The 21,208-nt window shown below is 45.2% G+C and overlaps 1 protein-coding gene across 3 annotated transcripts in view; it reads left to right on the top strand.

Annotated features, from left to right (window-relative positions):
* The window catches only part of BAZ1B (bromodomain adjacent to zinc finger domain 1B), an 86,530-nt gene extending 65,830 nt beyond the window's left edge, over nt 1–20,700 (top strand). Inside the window, exons 13-20 of one of the 3 annotated variants that reach the window (XM_033192758.1) lie at nt 363–545; nt 9,408–9,555; nt 11,028–11,175; nt 13,205–13,320; nt 16,960–17,105; nt 18,262–18,365; nt 18,534–18,906; nt 19,392–20,693. In XM_033192758.1, the coding sequence (XP_033048649.1) occupies nt 363–545; nt 9,408–9,555; nt 11,028–11,175; nt 13,205–13,320; nt 16,960–17,105; nt 18,262–18,365; nt 18,534–18,891 (1,203 nt within the window). In that variant the 3' untranslated portion in view covers nt 18,892–18,906; nt 19,392–20,693. Of the gene's footprint in view, nt 1–362; nt 546–9,407; nt 9,556–11,027; nt 11,176–13,204; nt 13,321–16,959; nt 17,106–18,261; nt 18,366–18,533 lie in introns of all 3 variants that reach the window. The other 2 variants (XM_033192759.1, XM_033192757.1) reach the window with 2 other exon arrangements.
* Nucleotides 20,701–21,208: the final 508 nt, after the last annotated feature.

The raw sequence follows: 21,208 nt of genomic DNA, 5'->3' as shown, positions 1-21,208 counted from the left end.
TGGGATTACAGGCACATGCCACCACGCCTGGCTAATTTTTCTATTTTTAATAGAGATGGGGTTTTGCCATGTTGGCCAAAGTGGTCTCGAACTCCTGACCTCAGGTGATCTGCCCACCTTAGCCCCCCAGAATGCTGGGATTACAGATGTGAGCCACCGTGCCCGGCCAGTCAGCTACTTTTAAATGCATAAGCCATGCAGTGAACTGAAGAGCACAGTTAAATTAATGATATGTGGCTCTTGATTTTGTTAAATGAATGTTATGTGGCATTTGAGTCTAGATTTATTTGAATTTGAGGATGGATTCCTTTCATCTTCCTCTTGGCCTTCTCTCAGTCTGGTTTTAAAATCCTTTCCTGTAGGTCATTTCATTAGAGAAATTGAAGGATTTTGGCGAGTGTGTGATTGCCCTTCAGGCCAGTGTCATAAAGAAATTTCTCCAAGGCTTCATGGCTCCCAAGCAAAAGAGAAGAAAACTCCAAAGCGAAGATTCAGCAAAAACTGAGGAAATAGATGAAGAGAAGAAAATGGTAGAGGAAGCAAAGGTATTTTGTTGTTTGAAGTTGTAGTTTGTGGTTGTGTAGGTGAGTGTGATTTGGTCTTAAAATAATCTAACCCTATGCATTTTAGCTACTGTAGGCACTGTGCCCTGAGTGAGTGTTCCTTTTTTTTAAATCACTTTCTACCCCTTCTTGTGGTTTTCACACTGGCCTGTGGAGTGCAGCCCTGCTTCTTGGTCATTGGGTGGTGGTCACAGTGGATGTGGCCTTCCCACCGTTAACCAGATTTTGCTTTCTTTTTTTAAAAGGTGGTGGTGACTTTTAAACACGTTAAAAATTTGTTTATTTAATTTTTAGAGACAGGGTTTTGCTCTTGTGCAAGCTGGTATGCAGTGATTTGATTATAACTCACTGTAACCTTGAACTTCAGGCTTTAAGCTATCCTCCCACCTTAGCCTCTCAAAGTTCGATTATAAGCATGAGCCACTGTGCCCAGCCATGCTTGCTCTAGATATTTTTAAAATCATGGTTAAAAGTATGCATAACATACAAATTTACTTTTTTTGTTTTGTTTTTGGAGAAAGAGTCCCACTCTATTGCCTAGGCTAGAGTGTAGTGGCATAATCTCAGCTCATTGCAATATCTACCTCCCAGGTTCAAGCAATTCCCCTGCCTCAGCCTCCCAAGTAGCTGGGATTACAGGTGCATGCCACCATGCCTGGCTGATTTTTGAATTTTTTATAGAGACAGGATTTCACCATGTTGGCCAGGCTGGTCTCGAACTCCTAACTTCAGGTGATCCGCCCACCTCAGCCTCCGAAAGTGCTGGGATTACAGGCGTGAACCACCATGTCCAGCCGAAATTTACCATTTTTATGTGTACGATTCTGTAGCATTAAGTATATTCACGTTGTTTTGCAACCATCACCACCATCAGTCTTCAGAACTTTTTCATACACTTCTGACACCAAATATGTGGGGTTTTTACCACCCTAAGCAACTCTCCAGTTCTCTGCTGACACTAACTACTCTTAAAATTCAGTTTACTTCTGACTGTATCTACTTGTAGTTTGTGTCAGATCCTGCAAGTTAAAGTGCTCAGTCCCACAAGGCTGTTCTCACTTCAGATGCCAATTGCAAGTCCCATGTTGCCATCTGTACCATCTATACATTTAGGATTCTCACGGCCCTCTCCTTAAGTTTGATAATTTGCTGGAATACCTGACAGAACCCAGGAAAGCATTTTACTTAGGTTAACTGGGTCATTTTAAAGGATACTGCTCAGGAATAGCCAGATGGAAGAGATGCGTGGAACAAGGAAGGTGGCGGAGCAGGAGTACGTGGGGCTTTCATATGTTCTCTGAACACTCCTTCCTCCCAGCTTCCGAGTGTGTTACCTGAAGCTGATCAAATCTTGTTCTAGTATCGTAGAGCTTAATCTCCCAAGTCTCCCCTTCCTCTTACCTTTCAGTAACTTGTGGGTAAGGCTGAACATTCCAGCCTTCTAATCACCTGGTCTTTCTGGTGACCAGCCTCATAACTAGAGGTCTCACCGAAAGCTTCATTAGCATAAATTTAGGTGTGATCCAAAGGGGCTCCTCTGAATAACGAAAGACACTCCTATTAAGGTTTTAGTCTGCGGAGAAAGACCAAATATATTTACTATATCACGTCTGTGTACCACATTTTGTTGATCCACTCACTTGGGTTGCTTCCGTCTTTGGCTATTGTGAATAATGTTGCTGTGAACATGGGTGTACAAATATGAGTCCTGACAGGGTGCAGTGGCTCACGCCTGTAATTTCAGCACTTTGGGAGGCCGAGGTGGGTCAATCACCTGAGGTCAGGAGTTTGAGACCAGCCTGGCCAACATAGTGAAACCCTGTCTCTACTAAAAATACAAAAATTAGCAGGGCGTGGTGGCGCACACCTGTATTCCCAGCTACTAGGGAGGCTGAGGCAGGAGAATCGCTTGAACTCAGGAGGCTGAGGCTACAGTGAGCAGAGATGGAGCCACTCATCAGAGAGTGGGCAGCAGAGCGAAACTCCATCTCAAAAAAAAAAAAAAAGAAAAAAGAAAGAAAAACAACCACAAAAACAAATATTTGAGTACCTGCTTCTAATTTTTTTAAAAATGTGTACCCAGTAGTGGGATTGCTGGATCATACGGTAATTCAATGTTTAATTTTTTTGAGTAACCACTGTACACTTTCCTACAGTGACTGTACCATTTTACATTCCCTCTAGCAACTCATGAGGGTTCTGGTTTTTCCACATTCTTGCCAATACTTTTTTTTTTTTTTTTTGAGACAGCGTCTCCCTCTGTCACCAAGGCTGGAGTGCATCTTGGCTCACTGCAAACTCTCCTGGGTTCAAGCGATTCTCCTACCTCAGCTTCCCAAGTAGCTGGGAGTACAGGTGTGCACCACCACTCCTGGCTAATTTTTTTTGTAGTTTTAGTCGAGATGTGGTTTCACCATGTTGGCCAGGCTGGTCTCGAACTCCTGATCTCAGGTGGTCCGCCTGCCTTGGCCTCCCAAAGCGCTGCATTACAGGCCTCAGCCACCGTGCGCCTTTGCCAGTACTAATGTCCTGTTTCTTTAATAGTATCCATCCTAATGGATATGAAGTTGTATCTCATTTTGTTTTGATTTGTTTTTCTCTAATGATTTATGATGTTGAGCATCTTTTCATGTGCTTATTGTCCATTTTTCTGCCTTGTTTGGAGAAATGTATATTCAAGTCCTTTGCCCATTTTTAAATTGGGTTTTTTTGTTGTTGAGTTGTAGGAGTTCTTTATGTGTTCTTGATAATAACCCTTTTTCAGATATATGATTTGCAAATATAGCCTCCCATTCCGTGGGTAGCCTTTTCATTTTGTTGATAGTGTCCTTTGCATACAAGCATTTCATTTGCATGGAGTCTAACTTAACCTATTTCATTGTTGCCTTCACTTTTGATGTCATATCCAAATCATTGCCAGATTCAGTGTCATGAACCTTTCTTTCTCTTGTTTTTTTCTAAATATTTTATAGTTTAACTTTTACATTTAAGTCTTTGATCCATTGAGTTAATTTTTGTCAGTGGTAGAAGGTAAGGCTTCAGCTTCATTTTTTTCATACTAGATATCCAGTTTCCTCACTTTTTATTTTTAAATGTAGCATGCTTTATTATTGTAAGTAAATAAAATGAGAGATAAGTAAAATATGTAACTCCCACCCTAGTTTCCCTGCCCAAGGATGTCACTTTTTAAATAATTTGATGTCCTTTTTATGTATATACAAAGATTTGTTGAATTTTTTACAAAATGGAATCTTACTATGCATACATAATATTCTTCAGTTTCTCACTTGTCAGTATATCCTAGACACCTGTCCCCTCTGTTCTGTTAGTCCACACAGATCTACCCGATGTCATATTTGCTCTTTTCTTATTTTATATTGTGTTTCTTTAGAAACTGGGTCTCTACTTTACTGTCCAGGCTGGAATGCAGTGGTGCAGTCATGGCTCGCTGCAGCCTCAAACTCCTGGGCTGAGGCGATCCTCCTACCTCAGCCTCCCCTGAGTACCTGGGACTACAGGCGAGTGCCACCACGCCCCCAGCCAGTTTTTAAATTTTTTGTAGAGATGGGAACTCGCTGTGTTGGCCAGACTGGTCTTGAACTCCTGGGCTGAAGTGATCCACCCACCCTGGCCTCCCAAAGTGCTGGGATTACAAGCATGAGCCACTTTGCCCAGCCACATTTGATCTTTTAATTTCTGTGTTACTTATTAATAAATATGAAACTTGTTAGAATAACTAGCAGCTCCATTTTTGTCTGTTTTGTGTATTAGATTTCTGCTTAAGGTTATTTGTGAAGAAAAGAATTTGAGAACACTACATTATGGGAGAGGTCCTAACTATTATTTAGTGTGGAATACTTGTCACTAATTTTAGATTTGCCTCTCCCCCCTTTCTTTCTTTCTTTTTTTCTTTTTGTTTTTGTTTTGTTTTGTTTTGTTTTTGAGGTGGAGTCTTGCTCTGTTGCCCGGACTGGAGCGCAGTAGCCGGATCTCAGCTCACTGCAACCTCCGCCTCCCGGGTTTACGCCATTCCCCTGCCTCAGCCTCCCGAGTAGCTGGGACTACAGGCGCCCGCCACCTCGCCCGGCTAGTTTTTGTATTTTTAGTAGAGACGGGTTCACCGTGTTAGCCAAGATGGTCTCGATCTCCTGACCTCGTGATCCGCCCGTCTCGGCCTCCCAAAGTACTGGGATTACAGACTTGAGCCACTGCGCCCGGCCTCTTTTTTTCTTTTTTTATTTTTTTTTGTTTACAGAGATCTGGTACAGGCCTGCTGCCTGCTTGTGCCAGTCATTACTAAGTTTGAAGGTTTTATAGAGATGAGTAAAAAAGCCTTAAGCTCAGGGCCGGGTATGGTGGCTCACATCTGTAATCCCAGCACTTTGGGAGGCTGAGGTGAGCGGATCATGAGGTCAGGAGTTCAAGACCAGCCTGACCAACATGGTGAAAACCCATCTCTTCTTAAAAAAACACACAAACACACACACACACACACACACAGCTGGGTGTGGTCGTGCAAGCCTGTAGTCCCGGCTACTCAGGAGGCTGAGGCAGGAGAATCACTTGAGCCCGGGAGGCAGAGGTTGCAGTGAGCCGAGATCACGCCACTGCACTCCAGCCTGGCAACAGAGCGAGACTCCGTCTCAAAAAAAAAAAAAAAAGAATCCTTAAGTTCTTGCTTTCAGGGAACTCAGTTTGAGTGTGAGAGACCCGCGGGGGACTCTTACCGTGGTGTGACCAGTAATGATGAGAAAGAGCAGTACTCAGGCTCACTGTGAGGGATACCCAGGGCACACTAGAGAAAACTTCCCAGACAGAAGAGGATGGGTTTTGAAGAATGTATAGGAATGGATCAGGTCATGGGAGGGGCAGCATGAAACTGAAATTGGCCTCTTTGTCACTGACAGCTGGTTCTTGTTTGTCCTCCCCATTTACATAGAGTCTGCTGTCCTTTCCAAAGCTTATCATATATTTGTACATAGTTGTCGTGTTCTCCCTACATTTCTTCCTGAGGCTGAGGATGATATGTGATACGGGGAGGATAATTTTGGATAAGAGGTAAGCAGGGTGGAGAAAGAAAATTCAGTTTAGATAAAAGTTTAATTCATTACTTAAGCTCAGACACTTACTATGTGGTATGTCATTATCTTGCTGGGGTTTAGTTTTCACCTTCCTGTGTTTCTTTTATTTTTAAAAATTTCTTTACTTTTTGGGATGGGTTCTCACTCTTTTGCCCAGGTTCAAGTGCAGTAGCAAGATCATGGCTCTCCGTAGCCTCAAACTCCAGGCTTATGATCCTCCCACCTCAGCTTTCCGAGTAACTGGAACTACAGGTGCCTGCCACCATTCCTGGCGAATTTTTAAATTTTTATCTATTTACTTATTTTGTAGAGAAGGGGTTTCCCTACATTGCCCAGGCTGGTCTTGAACTCCTGGGCTCCAGTGCTCCTCCCACCTTGGCCTCCCAAAGTGCTGGGATTATGGGTGTGAGCAACCATGCCCCAGCCTATGCTTATTTTATTTTATTTATGAGTGAGTAACAGGGTCTCACTCTGTCACTGAGGCTGGTGTGTGCAATGGTGCAATCTTGGCTCACTACAGCCTCAAACTCCTGGGCTCAGGTGTTCCTTCCACCTCAGCCTCACAAGTAACTGGGACCACAGGCATGTGCCACCATACCTGGCTGTTTTCTGTATTTTTTGTAGAGGCAAGATTTTACCATGTTGCTGGTTTTGAACTCCGACCTGCCTTGGCCTCCCAGAGTGCTAGGATTACAAGCAAGAGCCACAGCATCTGGCCCTGTGTTCCTTTTAGATGACTGTATATAGCACCTAGGTAACCTTTTAGATGATGTCTAAGATATTAAACAGTTAACAGTCTAAGATATTAAACAGTCTCCTTAGCTAAACCTCTTCTCATTAGGCATAAGTTTTAGTCTTACTACTACATAGGTTTTGTTTTTAACTCAAGTTGAATACAGAAGAGTTTCTTGATGTGATCTGTCCAAGAGTCACATCTGTCCTTTCCATTTCTTTTCCTGCAACAGTGCTTTCTTCTCATTGAGAACTCACCCGTCACTGTAGGATTCTCATTAACTTTTTGAGTACCGTGTTCCACAGTGAAGTAAACTCAGTTTTGTCAGATGAGACTTGTTCTTAGCTTAGTTGGGGAGGAAAATGCGAGAACTTTGCAGGTCCAGACACAGTACATAAATGGAAAGCATGGAAGAGTTTCTTGGAAAATCAGCTAGGCTGCCTACTAAGTAGTTCAGCAATGTTCTGCATTAAAATGGCATTATGCCCTGTGGTTCCCCACCAGAGGTCAACTCAACCACAGCTTTGAAATTTTCCACTGCTCTTTGCTTTGAAGGTTTCCACTTTAGCAAGGGCCAAAGTTTTTTCAACTGGCACTAGACTGTTGCATAAGCTTTTATCAGTCTCTAATCTGGGATTCAGTTTCCTTATTTATAAAAATGGATTCTCTCTCAAATATTTTTGTAATAGTGGATGATTTCAGTTTTTAATGCTTACTTTGTTTTATTGAATTAAATAGAAAAGACCGATGTATTATTTGGCAAAATCCTGGGTTTTGTTTGATTGTTTACTTTAGTGGCATTTGTCCTGACATCCTGATTACAGATACTCCTGAATTTAGGATGGGGCTGTGTCCCAATAAACCCATTGTTTGACTTACAGTATTTATAATTTCTGATGGTTTTATCTGGGTGTAACCCTGTCATAAATCGAGGAGCCCACTGAATGTGTATCACTTTTTTTTTTGTTTTTTTTTGAGACGGAGTCTCACTCTGTTGCCCAGGCTGGAGTGCAGTGGCACAATCTTGGCTCACTGCAACCTCCACCTCTCGGATTCAAATGATTCTTCTACCTTAGCCTCCCAAGTAGCTGGGACTATAGGCATGCACCACCATGCCCGGCTAATTTTTGTATTTTTACGAAAAGCAGTAGAGACCTGGTTTCACCATATTGGCCAGTCTAGTCTCAGACTCCTGACCTTGTGATCCGCCCGCCTCGGCCTCCCAAAGTGCTGGGATTACAAGCGTGAGCCACCGCGCCCAGCTGAATGTGTATCATTTTTGCACCATTGTGAAGTCATAGGTCTGACCCATCGTAAGATGGGGTGATTCTGAATAACCAAAATACGGAAGCAGCCCAGATATCTGTCAGCTGATGAGTGGATAAACAGAATGTGGAGTATCTATTCAGTGAGATATTGTTCAGCAGTAAAACTGATGGAAGTATTGTTACATGCTTTGCGAATGAACCTAGAAACATGCTTAGTGAAGGAAGCCAGTTACAAGGGTGATACTATTTAAAATTTGTTTTTTAAAAAAAGATTAAATAAACGTATTCCCAAAATACCTTCAAATTAAAAAAAAAAGTTTTAATGAGGTCAGATAAGCTGCTGTATGCTGAGATTTTAGAATTCATAGGAAATAGTAAAAAGCAGGATTGCCCATGACTGTTTCCTTCCATACTGTGTGCACTGCATGTGAGTGTCCGCTAGAGGACAGCAAAGCCCATTTGTAGTCATTCCTGCCAGTTCTCAAGCACTTTTAAAGAACCGAACCTAAAATTCTTTTTTTTTTTTTTTTTTTTTTTTTGAGACAGAGTCTGGGTCTGTCGCCCAGGCTGGAGTGCAGTGGCCAGATCTCAGCTCACTGCAAGCTCCGCCTCCCGGGTTTACGCCATTCTCTCGCCTCAGCCTCCCGAGTAGCTGGGACTACAGGCGCCCGCCATCTCGCCCGGCTAATTTTGTATTTTTTTAGTAGAGACGGGGTTTCACCGTGTTAGCCAGGATGGTCTCGATCTCCTGACCTCGTGATCCGCCCGTCTCGGCCTCCCAAAGTGCTGGGATTACAGGCTTGAGCCACCGCGCCCGGCCACGAACCTAAAATTCTTACATTGATATTCCATTGAAAAGATCTGGATTATCCTCTCAAGAAAAGAATCTGCAGTAGTGTCTGTCAGCTCTCCATTTATCAGGGGAGAAGACAGCAGGGCAGCTGTGATTGTGGACCTCAGTTTACTGTGGAGCTCTGCAAAAGTAAGGAAGGGGAGATTGCTGTTTCTCAAAGCAGATGTTGAAATATCTACAACAGAGGTTGGAGTAAGGAATGAGTCAGTTTCCAGTTGAACTTCAGCAGCTTCTTAAATGTAGATTTGTGTGTGTGTGTTTATAGTACTTGTTATCCATAAATTTATACACACAGGGCTCTCTGTGATTCTCTATTTCTATAGGAAAGAGAAAAAGCAGCCCTGTTCCCCTCATCCCTCACCCCAGTCTGTGTAGTACCCCACTTCAGAACAAACTCAGCTGTCTTTGTTCCTTGGCACCTGTATTTTAAAGCCCGTGGCCTTCCAGGGTAACTGGCTCTTTTCCTTTAGGAGATTCATTAGTTCACAAGGACCTCTTTGCTTCGGGCAGGGCATTGAAATCCAGCTGTGGTATTGGATTGGTGGTGTTGTGGTAGGTTGCTATCTTTTAAATCAGAGTTTTATTAGCTGTATAAAATTGTTGCATTATAGCATTTACAGCATACAGATGATTCTATTTTTAAATTATACTGAGTCTTTAGGTGGATTTCCCTAGAAGATGCTTGTCCCCAGTCATCCATCCACTCCCACTGCATCTCTGTGTGACTTTTGGCAAGTTTTTTTCACCCTTTGGAGTCTTGATTTCTTCCATAAGAATAAATAGTTTAGATTAGTGAAGCTCTAGGAGGCAAGTGTCCTCAGAATTCACTCACACTGTCACCTGTTCCTAGTTCTCTCTCAGTGTCTTTGGTCACTGTAGTAATGCTAGCCTGGTTTGGTCTCTGTTTAGGTTGCATCTGCACTGGAGAAATGGAAGACAGCAATCCGGGAAGCTCAGACTTTCTCCAGGATGCACGTGCTGCTTGGAATGCTTGATGCCTGTATCAAGTGGGATATGTCTGCAGAAAATGCTAGGTGCAAAGTTTGTCGAAAGAAAGGTATATTTAAATCAAATTTGCTTATGTGGGTGTATTAGGGAGTAGAATTTCTTTTCTTTTTTTTTTTTTTCTTTTTTTTTTTTGGAGATAGAGTCTTGCTCTGTCACCCAGGCTGGAGTGCAGTTGCACAATCTCGGCTCACTGCAACCTCCGCCTCCCGGGTTCAAGCGATTTTCCTGCCTCAGCCTCCCTAGTAGCTGGGATTGTAGGCATGTGTCACCACGCCCAGCTAATTTTATATTTTTAGTAGAGACGGGGTTTCTCCATGTTGGTCAGGCTGGTCTCGAACTCCCATTCTCGGGTGATCCACCCACCTTAGCCTCCCAAAGTGCTGGGATTACAGGCATGAGCCACCATGCCCGGCGGGAGTAGGATTTCTATTCCCAAGATCTTCATTTCTACCCAAAAGAATTTTGTGTACACAGAATATAAGTGTGGTATAGATTTTACTCTCCTGGAAGTCTATAACATGCCAGTCTTTGAAATGTCATGCCAGGGAATCAGAGCATGCCCTTTGTTCCTCATTGTAGAGCATAACATAAAAGCAATTGATCTCTTCAATCTCCTAATTTTCTACAGAAAACAAAATTAGTTAATCCTTTTAACGATTTTAGTTTAGTTTTAAATCCTTTGATTGGCTCGGAACTTTAGTCATCTGTGAAGTAAGATGTGTGCTTTCAGCAGAAGGTGGTCCAGTTAAAGTGGGAAGCATGCAGTCTCGTGTGTGCAAAAGGAACTTCATGGCTAGAAGCTCCTTTGTGATTGTTTTTTCATTGGCTAGAGTTATTTTCTGAGTTAGGTTAGAGATGAAAAGATCTACGTAAAATTCAGTTGCTGTAAAGCGTTCAGTTGCTCTAGAATGAAGGTTGGAAGGAGAGATGACCATATTAAGTTGACTCAGCATAACACTTTTTTGAATATAAGGGAACCCATCAGGGGCCGGGCGTGGTGGCTCACGCCTGTAATCCCAGCACTCTGGGAGGCTGAAGCAGGAGAATCACTTGAACCTGGGAGGCGGAGGTTGCAGTGAGCCGAGCTTATGCAACTGCACTCCAGCCTGGGTGACAGAGCAAGACTCTGTCTCAAAAAAAAAAAAAAAAAAAAAAACACACACAGAGAGAGAACCCATTAGGCGTAAGTTGAGAAACATTTGGGGAGGTCAAAAGAGCAGCAAAATTTCCTGCTCTCACTTGGGTTTTTTGTGCCTCTTAGTAATTGTTAACTGTCCTGTCTTAGCCATGGGTAGGTTTTGGGATATAAATTAGGAGAGCTGATTCCTAAATTGTCTGTAGTCTAAGTTATGCTACATTTCTTTTTAGAAAATGCCTGTATTTACAAAACAGCAGCTGGGTAGCATTCTATGGAACATGTCTTCTCGTGTGCCGTGAATTGTAGGGTGATTGCCTCTTCCTAACAGTTCATTGACTGCTGCTGTGCTCCCAACAATGCTATTCACATTTATCTCTTTGCAGGTGAGGATGACAAATTGATCTTGTGTGATGAGTGTAATAAAGCCTTCCACCTGTTTTGTCTGAGGCCGGCCCTCTATGAAGTACCAGATGGTGAGTGGCAGTGCCCAGCTTGCCAGCCCGCTACTGCCAGGCGCAACTCCCGTGGCAGGTGAGAATCTTTTCTTTTAAAAATAATTGAATAAGTATGAGTAGCTGTTATAATTAAGCTTGAGTTATTCAAACAGAATGAGTCTAAGGAGCTTTAAGTTCATCTTTTGGGAACAGAACCTGATCATTTACAGTACTTCAATAGGCGCTCAGAGGACTCTGATCTAATTTTAGCTGAATGTTGACATTTCTAGTTTTCACTGCCAGCCACATTCTCTGTCTTCTTGACCATACCTTCTTCTCAAGTAATGAAATCTCTCTCTCTGCCTTTAGCCTCCTGTTGCCCACTTCCTGTGTCTTCATGATTACTTCTGCAATCACCCATTGCTAAAAATCTCCCATTGATTACCTTCCTTACCCATACATAATGTTTTCTTCCCTATCATGAGTGGAACTTGGGTGTCAACTTGAACATGAATGTCTCTTTGAAGCCTTTGGTGGCTTCTCAACTCCTCTTTCTTATATTACGTCTTCTCCCCTCTTATCCACCCATCTATTGAGATACCAGAATGCTGTGCACAAGGCAACGATCTGCTCACATTCCTGATCACAAACTTCCAGTCTTCCCCTTGCCTCTAGAATAAAGTCCCAACTCCTGTCCTCACTTCTGAGACTCTTACACAACACCAGCCTGGGTTTTCAATTAGCTTTAGATCCCATATCTGTGTGCTTGTTACAGACTGTTGATTGTTCATCCTTTCCTCTTGTGCCTTTCTCCCAGCTGGGAGCATTCTCTGCCCAGAATTCCCAGTGGGTAAATTGCCCATGACTTTGCTAACATTTCACTGCTCTTTTGAAAAGTGTTTGCATCCTTAGGCTTCATGGTTTCTCCTCTGTGTTCCAGCTGAACCTTCATTCTCTGAAATAGTATTTTGGTGCATGGATCTTGTCTCTGGTTTTATACATGTCTGTCTCCCATGAGATTATGAATTCCCTGAGAGTAGAGGTCGTGCTTTGTTTTTTACCCGAATCTCAATAAGGCCAAACACAGGCCCTTGTAAAGAGGAGGAGACACCTTATATTTGCCCAAGATAATACTGTTGTTTCCCACATTGAAATTTGGGGTTGTAAAATGGGCAGCTTTTAGGCACTCTGGCTTGGGCTTCTCTTTTTTGAGATGGGGTTTAGCTCTTGTTGCCCAGGCTGCAGTGCGATGGCGCAATCTCAGCTCACTGCAACCTCTGCCTCCCTGGTTCAAGCGATTCTTCTGCCTCAACCCCCAGTAGCTGGGATTACAGGCATGCGCCACCACACCCTGCTAATTTTGCGTTTTTAGTAGAGACAGGGTTTCTCCATGTTGGTCAGGCTGATTTCGAACTCCCGACTTTAGATGATCCACCTGCCTCAGCCTCCCAAAATGTTGGGATTACAGGCATGAGCCACTGTACCCGGCCTGGGCTTCCTTCTAAAGGGCAGAGCTGTTTGATCCTGACCCCACCTTAACAGTATTAGCAGGTTCTTTCGCACTCCATCCCAGCTGCACTTAAGAGATGAGATATGTTGCTCTGAAATGATGGGGCTTTGGACCAGCTGTTCCGAGCTGGGATTACCACTGCTTTGATGTTATGGTCATCTGCAAGCTGTTTCAGCTCTTGGAAGGGGGCCATCAAGGTGAAGTCACACCTGTCTGGGCTCTGTTTATTCTTTCAGTCCACCTCAGAGGTGGGGACAGCTTTTAGTACCTGATGTGTTACATTATCTGGTTCTTTTTGTGAGACAAAAGAAATAGTGTTTTGTATTGCTTTGTGTGGGGAAGGGTAGGATTGCATTTTGGTCTTGATTTCTGTTGCCTTTGGTATCTTGTCCAAACTGTCTGTGGCCTGGCAGAAGGAGGCATGCTGTTGAAACTTCGTTTTTCATTTCTGTGAAAAACTCTCCTGGCTTACATTCAGGTTCCCTCTCTGTATTGTCATACATTATACATATCTAGTCTGTGAAGAGAAGTTTTCTGATCCCTATGGGATTTGAACCCTTCTTAGGACCACTTTGGACTACAACTGTGTTCCCTACATTATTTTTTCTACCCACAGGAACTATACTGAAGAGTCTGCTTCTGAGGACAGTGAAGATGATGAGAGTGATGAAGAGGAAGAGGAGGAAGAAGAAGAGGAGGAGGAAGAAGATTATGAGGTGGCTGGTTTGCGATGTAAGTATTTTGTCTTCCTTTGTAGTTGATTTCACAGTCTTCTAAGCTTGGAACGCTTGGAAAGGCTGGCTTGGCAGTAGGTAGTGTGGCCGGCTTGCTCTCTTCCTTTTCTCTCACGTTGTGACTGTGGCGTAACTTAGCTGCTATGGGTTTAAATGGGTTTCCAAGATGGCATTTAACTACCTGCCTGGTAGGAGGGAAGGTGGCTTGGTCTCAGTAACATTAGCCCACTTGCTCTAAGATTCAGTAGAATTCATGGTCCCAAGTATATTTATGCCAAGGCTGCTGGTTCTCAGCTCCTCGGCATACGGGGACAGTGGGGAAGGAAGATCTCAGCCCATTGCCATCTCCTAACAGTTCTTTTGGGTGTTGTTTTATAGCTGCTTTCAGAGAGTGACTTTTTCTCTCTGATTACAATGATTTTCTCCTCCCTGCAGTGTGCAGGGCTATAGCTTTGCTGGTTTAAAAAGAGACGACTGATTGTTTGAAGGCTTAGGGGGAAGGATGTTAGGAAGGTTCAGATCTGTTCTCACTAGATGCCTGTAGGAAAAAAGGCATCATCTTTTGTGTTCACCACATTGACTCTCATTCTCTCATGTTCATTTCTTATGACCATTGGAGAGTCTTGTGTTCGTGGCTAATGTCCTCTTGTCTAGCCTTTCTTTTAACAGCCTACCTCTTTCCAGAATACACTTTTTTTTTTTTTTTGAGATGGTCTCACTCTGTGGCCTGGGCTGGAGTGCAGTGGTATGACCTCAGATTACCTCAGTCTCTGCCTCAGCCTCCCGAGTACCCACCACCACACCTGGCTGATTTTTGTATTTTTAGTAGAGTCGGAGTTTCACCACATTGACCAGGCTGGTCTCGAACTCGTGAGCTCAAGTGATCCACCTGCCTCGGCCTTCCAAAGTGCTGGGATTACAGGTGTGAGCCACTGCACCTGGCCCACACACTTTTCTTTACAGGTTTGTAGAAAACAGACCACAGATCAAAATTCTAACGAGCTTTCGAAGCAGTGGTTCAGTTCTCAAGATCATAGCAGCTCTGAATGGTCACACTTGGTATAAGGAGTGAGAGACTGGATGCCTGACACGACCAGTCTCTTACTATAGTGAGACTGCCAAACCCTGACGACTTTGGGCTTGGACTCCTGTCCTCCCACTTTCCCCCCATACTCCAGAAGTGTGGTATGGGACACCTTAAGCTCTCGTGTTCTTACGGGCTCTTTTTGTTTGTTCACTACGCCTGATTTTTCAGGTATCCCAGGGTAAGTGAACAAATGGCCCTTCAGTCCTGCATTCAGGGATATCTTCTGTTGGTCAGAGTCAGTTACTTGGGAGCAGATTTCTTTTTTCTTTTTTTTTTCTTTGAGATGGGGATCTTGCTCTGTCACCCAGGCTAGAGCACAGTGGTATGATCACAGCTCACTCTATCCTCGATCTCTCAGGCTCAAGCAATCTTCCCAGCTCAGCCTCCTGAGTAACTGTGACTGCAGGCACGTGCCACCATGCCCAGCTTTTTTGTAGAGACAGGGTCTCGACATGTTCCCCAGGCTGGTCTTGAACTAGTAGTATACGGATTCTTTTATTTTTTATTTATTATTTATTTATTTTTGAGATGGAGTCTTGCTCTGTCGCCCAGGCTGGAGTGCAGTGGCGCGATCTTGGCTCACTGCAAGCTCCGCCTCCCGGGTTCATGCCATTCTCCTGCCTCAGCCTACCAAGTGGCTGGGACTACAGGTGCCCGCCACCACGCCTGGCTAATTTTTTGTATTTTTGGTAGAGATGGGGTTTCACCATGTTAGCCAGGATGGTTTCGATCTCCTGACCTTGTGATCTGCCTGCCTCTGCCTCCCAAAGTGCTGGGATTACAGGCGCGAGCCACCATGCCTGGCCTGATTCTTTTATTTTTAAGCTAGTGATTGCTTTCCACTTCTACATTGTAGCTCTCTTTCCAAGGAATTGTTTTTCTAGGTTTCTACAGCCTCTACTTGCCGAAAGGATCTAGGAAGTATTTGGTACTTCAGAGCTTTTTGTCAACTCTATCTTTCAGTTCACCAAAGATGTGGTTCCCCAGTGCAGCTCAAGGCTGTAGCACCGAAGCATCAGCTTACCTTTTCTTATTAGCCTGGGCTTGAGCTAGAGACCCTAAAGTAGCCAAGGAAGGGTTATTGTGATCTAGAAATAGAATGGAAAGTAGTGTTTCTCGATTCTTCGTGTCACTGCCTTCCTAGACCCTTATCTGTGTCCAGTGTCATCTCCCTACTCCCCAAGGGAAGGTGATGGAAAGCCTGGAGCTAATCCTCATGGCATCGTTTCCTAGGGCTCACTGAGGAATGCTGGTTGGCTTGATGCTGAGCACCTGTTGTAAACCTGAGACACAAGTAGTCTTAGTGCCTTTGTATTTATTTTATTTTATCTTATTTTATCTTTTTTTTGAGATGGAGTTACACCCTTGTTGCCCCGGCTGGAGTGCAGTGGCGTGATCTTGGCTCACTGCAACCTCTGCCTCCTGGGTTCAAGCGATTCTCCTGCCTCAGCCTCCTGAGTAGCTGGGATTACCGGCATATGCCACCATGCCTGGCTAATTTTTCTATTTTTAGTAGAAACAGGGTTTCACTGTGTTGGTCAGGCTGGTCTTGAACTCCCAACCTCAGGTGATCCACCCGCCTCAGCCTCCCAAAGTGCTGGGATTACAGATGTGAGCCACCACGCCCGGCCTGTATTCTCTATTCTCTCATTGGCGACCCTGGGCAGGTCTCTATGGAGGGGACTAGCCCTAAATTGTATTTGATGAGGCAGCCTTGTGGTCCTTCATGGAAGTACCACCTTTTCTCTGAAAAGATTCTAATGGTGAGTGTAGAATAACTCTGGGAATTACAACACAGGATCTGCTTTTTTTTTTTTTTTTTTGATTTGGAATCTCACTCTGTCGCCCAGGCTGGAGTGCAGTGGCGCGATCTCAGCTCACTGCAAGCTCCACCTCCTGGGTTCACGCCATTCTCCTTCCTCAGCCTCCTGAGTAGCTGGGACTACAGGTACCCGCCGCCACGCCCAGCTAATTTTTTTTGTATTTCTTTTTTAGTAGAGATGGGGTTTCACCATGTTAGCCAGGATGGTCTCAATGTCCTGACCTCGTGATCTGCCCGCCTCAGCCTCCCAAAGTGCTGGGATTACAGGCGTGAGCCACCACGCCCGGCCATCACAGGGTCTGTTTTACAATCCAGTTCCATCTCACGTGTAAATACATCCACTTGCTCAGGCTGAGCTTGGGCTGTGGGAAATCCAGGCTGACCTATTAGCAAATGGCTTCTCCTGAGTGAGAGTTTACAGTTGATTCCTGCAGGGGCCTTATGGCTGGGAGTAACTGCAGAACTGAGGCAGGGCAGAAGTACTGAAGGACGTGGCCCTCTGAAGGGCTTTGGCAGTAAAAGCACCCGTTCTTCATCTGCTGCCACTGCCTTTTAGTGTCCTGTTAGGTAAGGCAAGATAAAATAACAAGAGCACCTTAAAACCAAAGGAAGCCACTGCTTTCCTTGTCCAGGAAAAGAATTCTCCCTGCATCCCTTTCCCCCATTTCGAAGATGCTCTTCCCTTCACCTTTGGTTGTTCTGTGCTGAATCCTTATTTTTTGTTTCAGTGAGACCTCGAAAGACCATCCGTGGCAAACACAGCGTCATCCCCCCTGCAGCAAGGTCCGGCCGGCAGCCGGGTAAGAAGCCACACACTACCAGGAGGTCTCAGCCGAAGGCACCACCTGTGGATGACACTGAGGTGGATGAATTGGTGAGAATTATTTATCATCCCTTCTCTAACCTTTCTGTTTCTTATTCTCAACCCCAGCAATTAGGAATTCATCAGGCAACAGGTGGGAGGGGAGCCTCCCCCCTCCTTCTTCCCAAACTTGGGAGGCTAAGGAGGCAGATGGGTGAGTCTGTAGGCAGACAGGAGCAGCAGGGCCTCCAGGAACAGCTATGTCCGGCATTCCCCTGCTGTAGCCTGCAAACTAGTTAGCGGGCAGCCTGCAACTTATTAAGATTTAAAAATAGTATCCATATGTCTCCAGTGGGCTCAGAGGGGCTGGGTCTTCATTGTGGGAATGTCAGCAATGTTGGAGCCTCACTTACTGTTGAGTCGACAGTTGTTATGGGAGGGACATTACCCTCCCCTCTGCTCCTTAACCAATGTAATTTTAGTTGTTTAAGATCTCACTTGAGCTTTGAAGAACAAAAAAGAAACTCTTGAAAAGGTGCTTGTTTTGACAGATCAAATTGGAGTTAGGGGCTTAAGGCAGGCCATTTGGGAGATCATAGGGCATTAGAAGATGCTCGGTTTGCCCAGCCTTCACCCCTTGGGCTCTGTGGCCTCTGCTCTGAGTCACAGCTTTGTTATGGCTACCTGGAATGGAGGCCCCGCCCCTTTTCTCTGTAGCCACTTAGCCCTCACATGTCTACGGTGGAAGAGCCCAGGAAGGGAATTGGACCTCTTGCTTTTCTTCCCAGAGGCACCTCACCCCCACAGAATTGGCTGCTGGTGACCCAGATAGCCTGTTTGGCTTTCTGCAGTGGCTTGTTGATGCCCTTCCATGGTGTCACTGTAACCCCAGGTCCACCTGTTCTCCGAGAGCTAGTGTCCTGTTGACAGTAGCCCCCTTCAGCTGACCTCCAACAGGACTGCTGGTGAAGACGGCCCCTGCTGCCTGCTCTCTGCTGCTTTGATTGCCATGGCCCCGGGGGAGGCGAGCGAGTGGACTGCTGGGAAGGTGCCTGCCACCTGGGCCGAGGGTGCTCCCTGACTTGAATGTCAGAAGGTTTCAGCACCTCTGCACCAAGGAAATAATTGAATTCTCTTCCTTTTTTGAGCAGATACACTTATTTTCTGCCCTGTGCACTCTTCCTCCTGTCTTGAATCTATAATAACACTGTTATTTCTTTCCTGCCAGGTGCTTCAGACCAAGCGGAGCTCCCGGAGGCAAAGCCTGGAGCTGCAGAAGTGTGAAGAGATCCTCCACAAGATCGTGAAGTACCGCTTCAGCTGGCCCTTCAGGTGAGCGCTGTGTTCTCAGGTACAGGGGAGAGTAGTGGCCTGGCAGGTTCTAAAAGCTTCCAGAGCCCCTGAGGGGCTCTCAGCCAAGCCCTTGCTTTTCAGGATGTGTCTTAGCATGGGCATTGCCGTCAAGGCTATGCAAATTCTCCATTTGGTTCTTTTCCACAGGGAGCCTGTGACCAGAGATGAGGCTGAGGACTACTATGATGTGATCACACACCCCATGGACTTTCAGACAGTGCAGAACAAATGTTCCTGTGGGAGCTACCGCTCTGTGCAGGAGTTTCTTACTGACATGAAGCAAGTGTTTACCAATGCTGAGGTTTACAACTGCCGTGGCAGCCACGTGCTAAGCTGCATGGCGAAGACAGAACAGTGTCTAGTGGCTCTGTTGCATAAACACCTTCCTGGCCACCCATATGTCCGCAGGAAGCGCAAGAAGTTTCCTGATAGGCTTGCTGAAGATGAAGGGGACAGTGAGCCAGAGCCCGTTGGACAGTCCAGGGGACGAAGACAGAAGAAGTAGAGAGGCAGGGCTGTGGTAAGGGAGCTGAGGTGGGGGACAGCGAGGGAGGGTGGGAGGGAGGTGAGAGAGGAAGACCGAGAACTCAGAAGAGATCGCAGGGAGTCCACGAAGCGCCCATCATCCCAAGCTTATGCTGTTTTTCTAACAGCTCTTTATAGGGCTTGATATTGGGTTGGTGGTCTTTGTCCAGAAATATTAAGGGACGAAGAGGGCCATAACCCTCCCTTCTGAGAGTTTCCAGGAAGAGTCTGAGGGTCTAGCTTTTCTGGTGAACCCAGTTCCTGTTCCTGCCTTCTTTCCTAAGGCCCCTCTCACTCTGGCTTCTACCACAGTGCCAAGCCCCTCTGGTCTCCAGGGGAGGGATTGCTGTGTTACATAGCAGGATCGGGGTAATCAGGCCAACAGGGGAGATGGTGGCGATTTTTCTTTTTTAATCTGTATTTATATACAGTCTTGTTTCTTTAAGCCCATACTCTGTCTCTTCCCCGTCTTCCTCTCAGGTGACAGTATCAGTGAGTGCCATACAGAATTCTGTATTCACCAGCATCATGAAACAGTTGTGGTCTTTTGAGTTGATCTTGGCAGAGTAAAGGGACGTGTCCTGGAGCCATTCCTGAATCTCTCTCCCCTTCTTTGTGACAGCTCCCCTCCCCCAAAAAAATAAAAATAAGAAACCACAAAAAACAAAACTAAGGCACTTCACTTAGAGACTGAAGTCCTGCTTATAATCATGCATATAACCTTTACTTTGATGGATCTGGCCAGAGGGGTGTTGGAGCCCAGCCCACCCACATACCAGACAAGCTCTTAGGGGAGCAGAAAAAAAGCAGGAAGAATTTAAATGTTTAATTTTTTTTTTAAATTGACTTTTCTAGTTATTAAAAGTTGCTTGTTTCAGCAGTGATATTGTATAAAGAACATCTTGTAAGATACTCCTGACATCTCGCTTTGGCACATGTACAGTACAGTTTCTATGATAATGTGTTTGCTCTAACTTCCCTGGCTTCTCCCTCAGCCCATCCACTCTCCTGCAGAGCAGTTGGGTTGGAGGCTTATTGAGGCAAGCAGCAACACTGGGGGAGGGGCGGGGGCGGGGTGGGGCGGTGCTGCGTCTGCTGCCTCCCGTGCCCTTTCTGACCTCAGACTTGGAACTCCTCAAGAACATGAAGATTCCAGTGGTCAGTGTCGGTGGAGGGTGGGAGGAGAGAGCAGCAGAGAAGCTCTGAGAGCCCCGTCCCACAACCAGTCTAGCTCTAGTTGTTATATTTAGGCAAAACTTTGTAGTCTTCTTTCCCTTTTATGATGGATTTTGATAAAAGTACAAAACAGGGTTTAATTTTCTTTTTTATCACCTTTGAATTTGGAAATTTTGAGCACCCAAGCTCTTTCTGTACCTATTTAAATTAAAGTCCACCAAGGGTACTGCAGCTCCTAGAACATGAGAATCAAGCCTCTCAATATTAAACTGCGGAGTGTGACCCCTGCTTTCCCCGTCCTCCCGCCCAAGGACGACGGGGATTGCTCCAGGGCTGCTGGGTAGTTTACCGTCCCTTCTCTAGGCATGGAGTTGGCACTGACATCACAGCTTCATAACCCCACCACCGCCAGCTTCCCCTGCCTCCTACATCCAGTCTGTTCTTGTTCATAGTGAGAATCCTGTGTTCCCACTTCAGTGACAACTGAATTGTTTGTTGTTGTTGTTTTTTTATTATTGTCTTCAAGGAGGAAGGGCCCCATTAAAGGGTGAACTTGTAATAAATTGGAATTTCAAATAAACCTCATGTACTTGTGTTTATAAAGAAGAAACCATTCTGGTGGCTGTTTCTTCATGCTCTTTCTTGGTGGGTGGGGGTGGGGTAGTGCTGTCCTGAGTGCTGCTTTCCCACTGACCCTTGGAGCCAGGTCCTCTGAAGCCTTGGCCTCCAGAGTCAGAGGGCCTCTCAGTGTTCTTAACCAGAGAAAGAAATACTCCTTTCAAGCCTCTCCTGGCCCTGTCTCCATCTAAAACCCCGAAAAACTTCATTTGAAACTAGGAATTAGGGTAAAAATAGATTTTTAAGCCTTCACTATGGGGAAGCTCCTGCCACTTTAAAACCTTCTTCAGGGGGAAAAAAAAATTGGGGGTTGGTGGGGACGGAGTCTCACTCCATCACCCAGGCTGGAATGCAGTGGCATGATCTCAGCTCACTGCAACCTCCACCTCCTGGGTCCAAGCAATTCTGCCCCAGCCTCCCGAGTAATTGGGATTATAGGGGCACGCCACCACGCCTGGCTAAGTTTTTGTATTTGTAGTAGAGCCGGTTTTCACCATGTTGTC

The sequence above is a fragment of the Trachypithecus francoisi genome, unplaced genomic scaffold (assembly GCF_009764315.1).
Source record: "Trachypithecus francoisi isolate TF-2019V2 unplaced genomic scaffold, Tfra_2.0 Lachesis_group4, whole genome shotgun sequence".
NCBI classification, from domain to species: domain Eukaryota; kingdom Metazoa; phylum Chordata; class Mammalia; order Primates; family Cercopithecidae; genus Trachypithecus; species Trachypithecus francoisi.
This window is presented reverse-complemented; position numbering and strand designations above follow the sequence as displayed.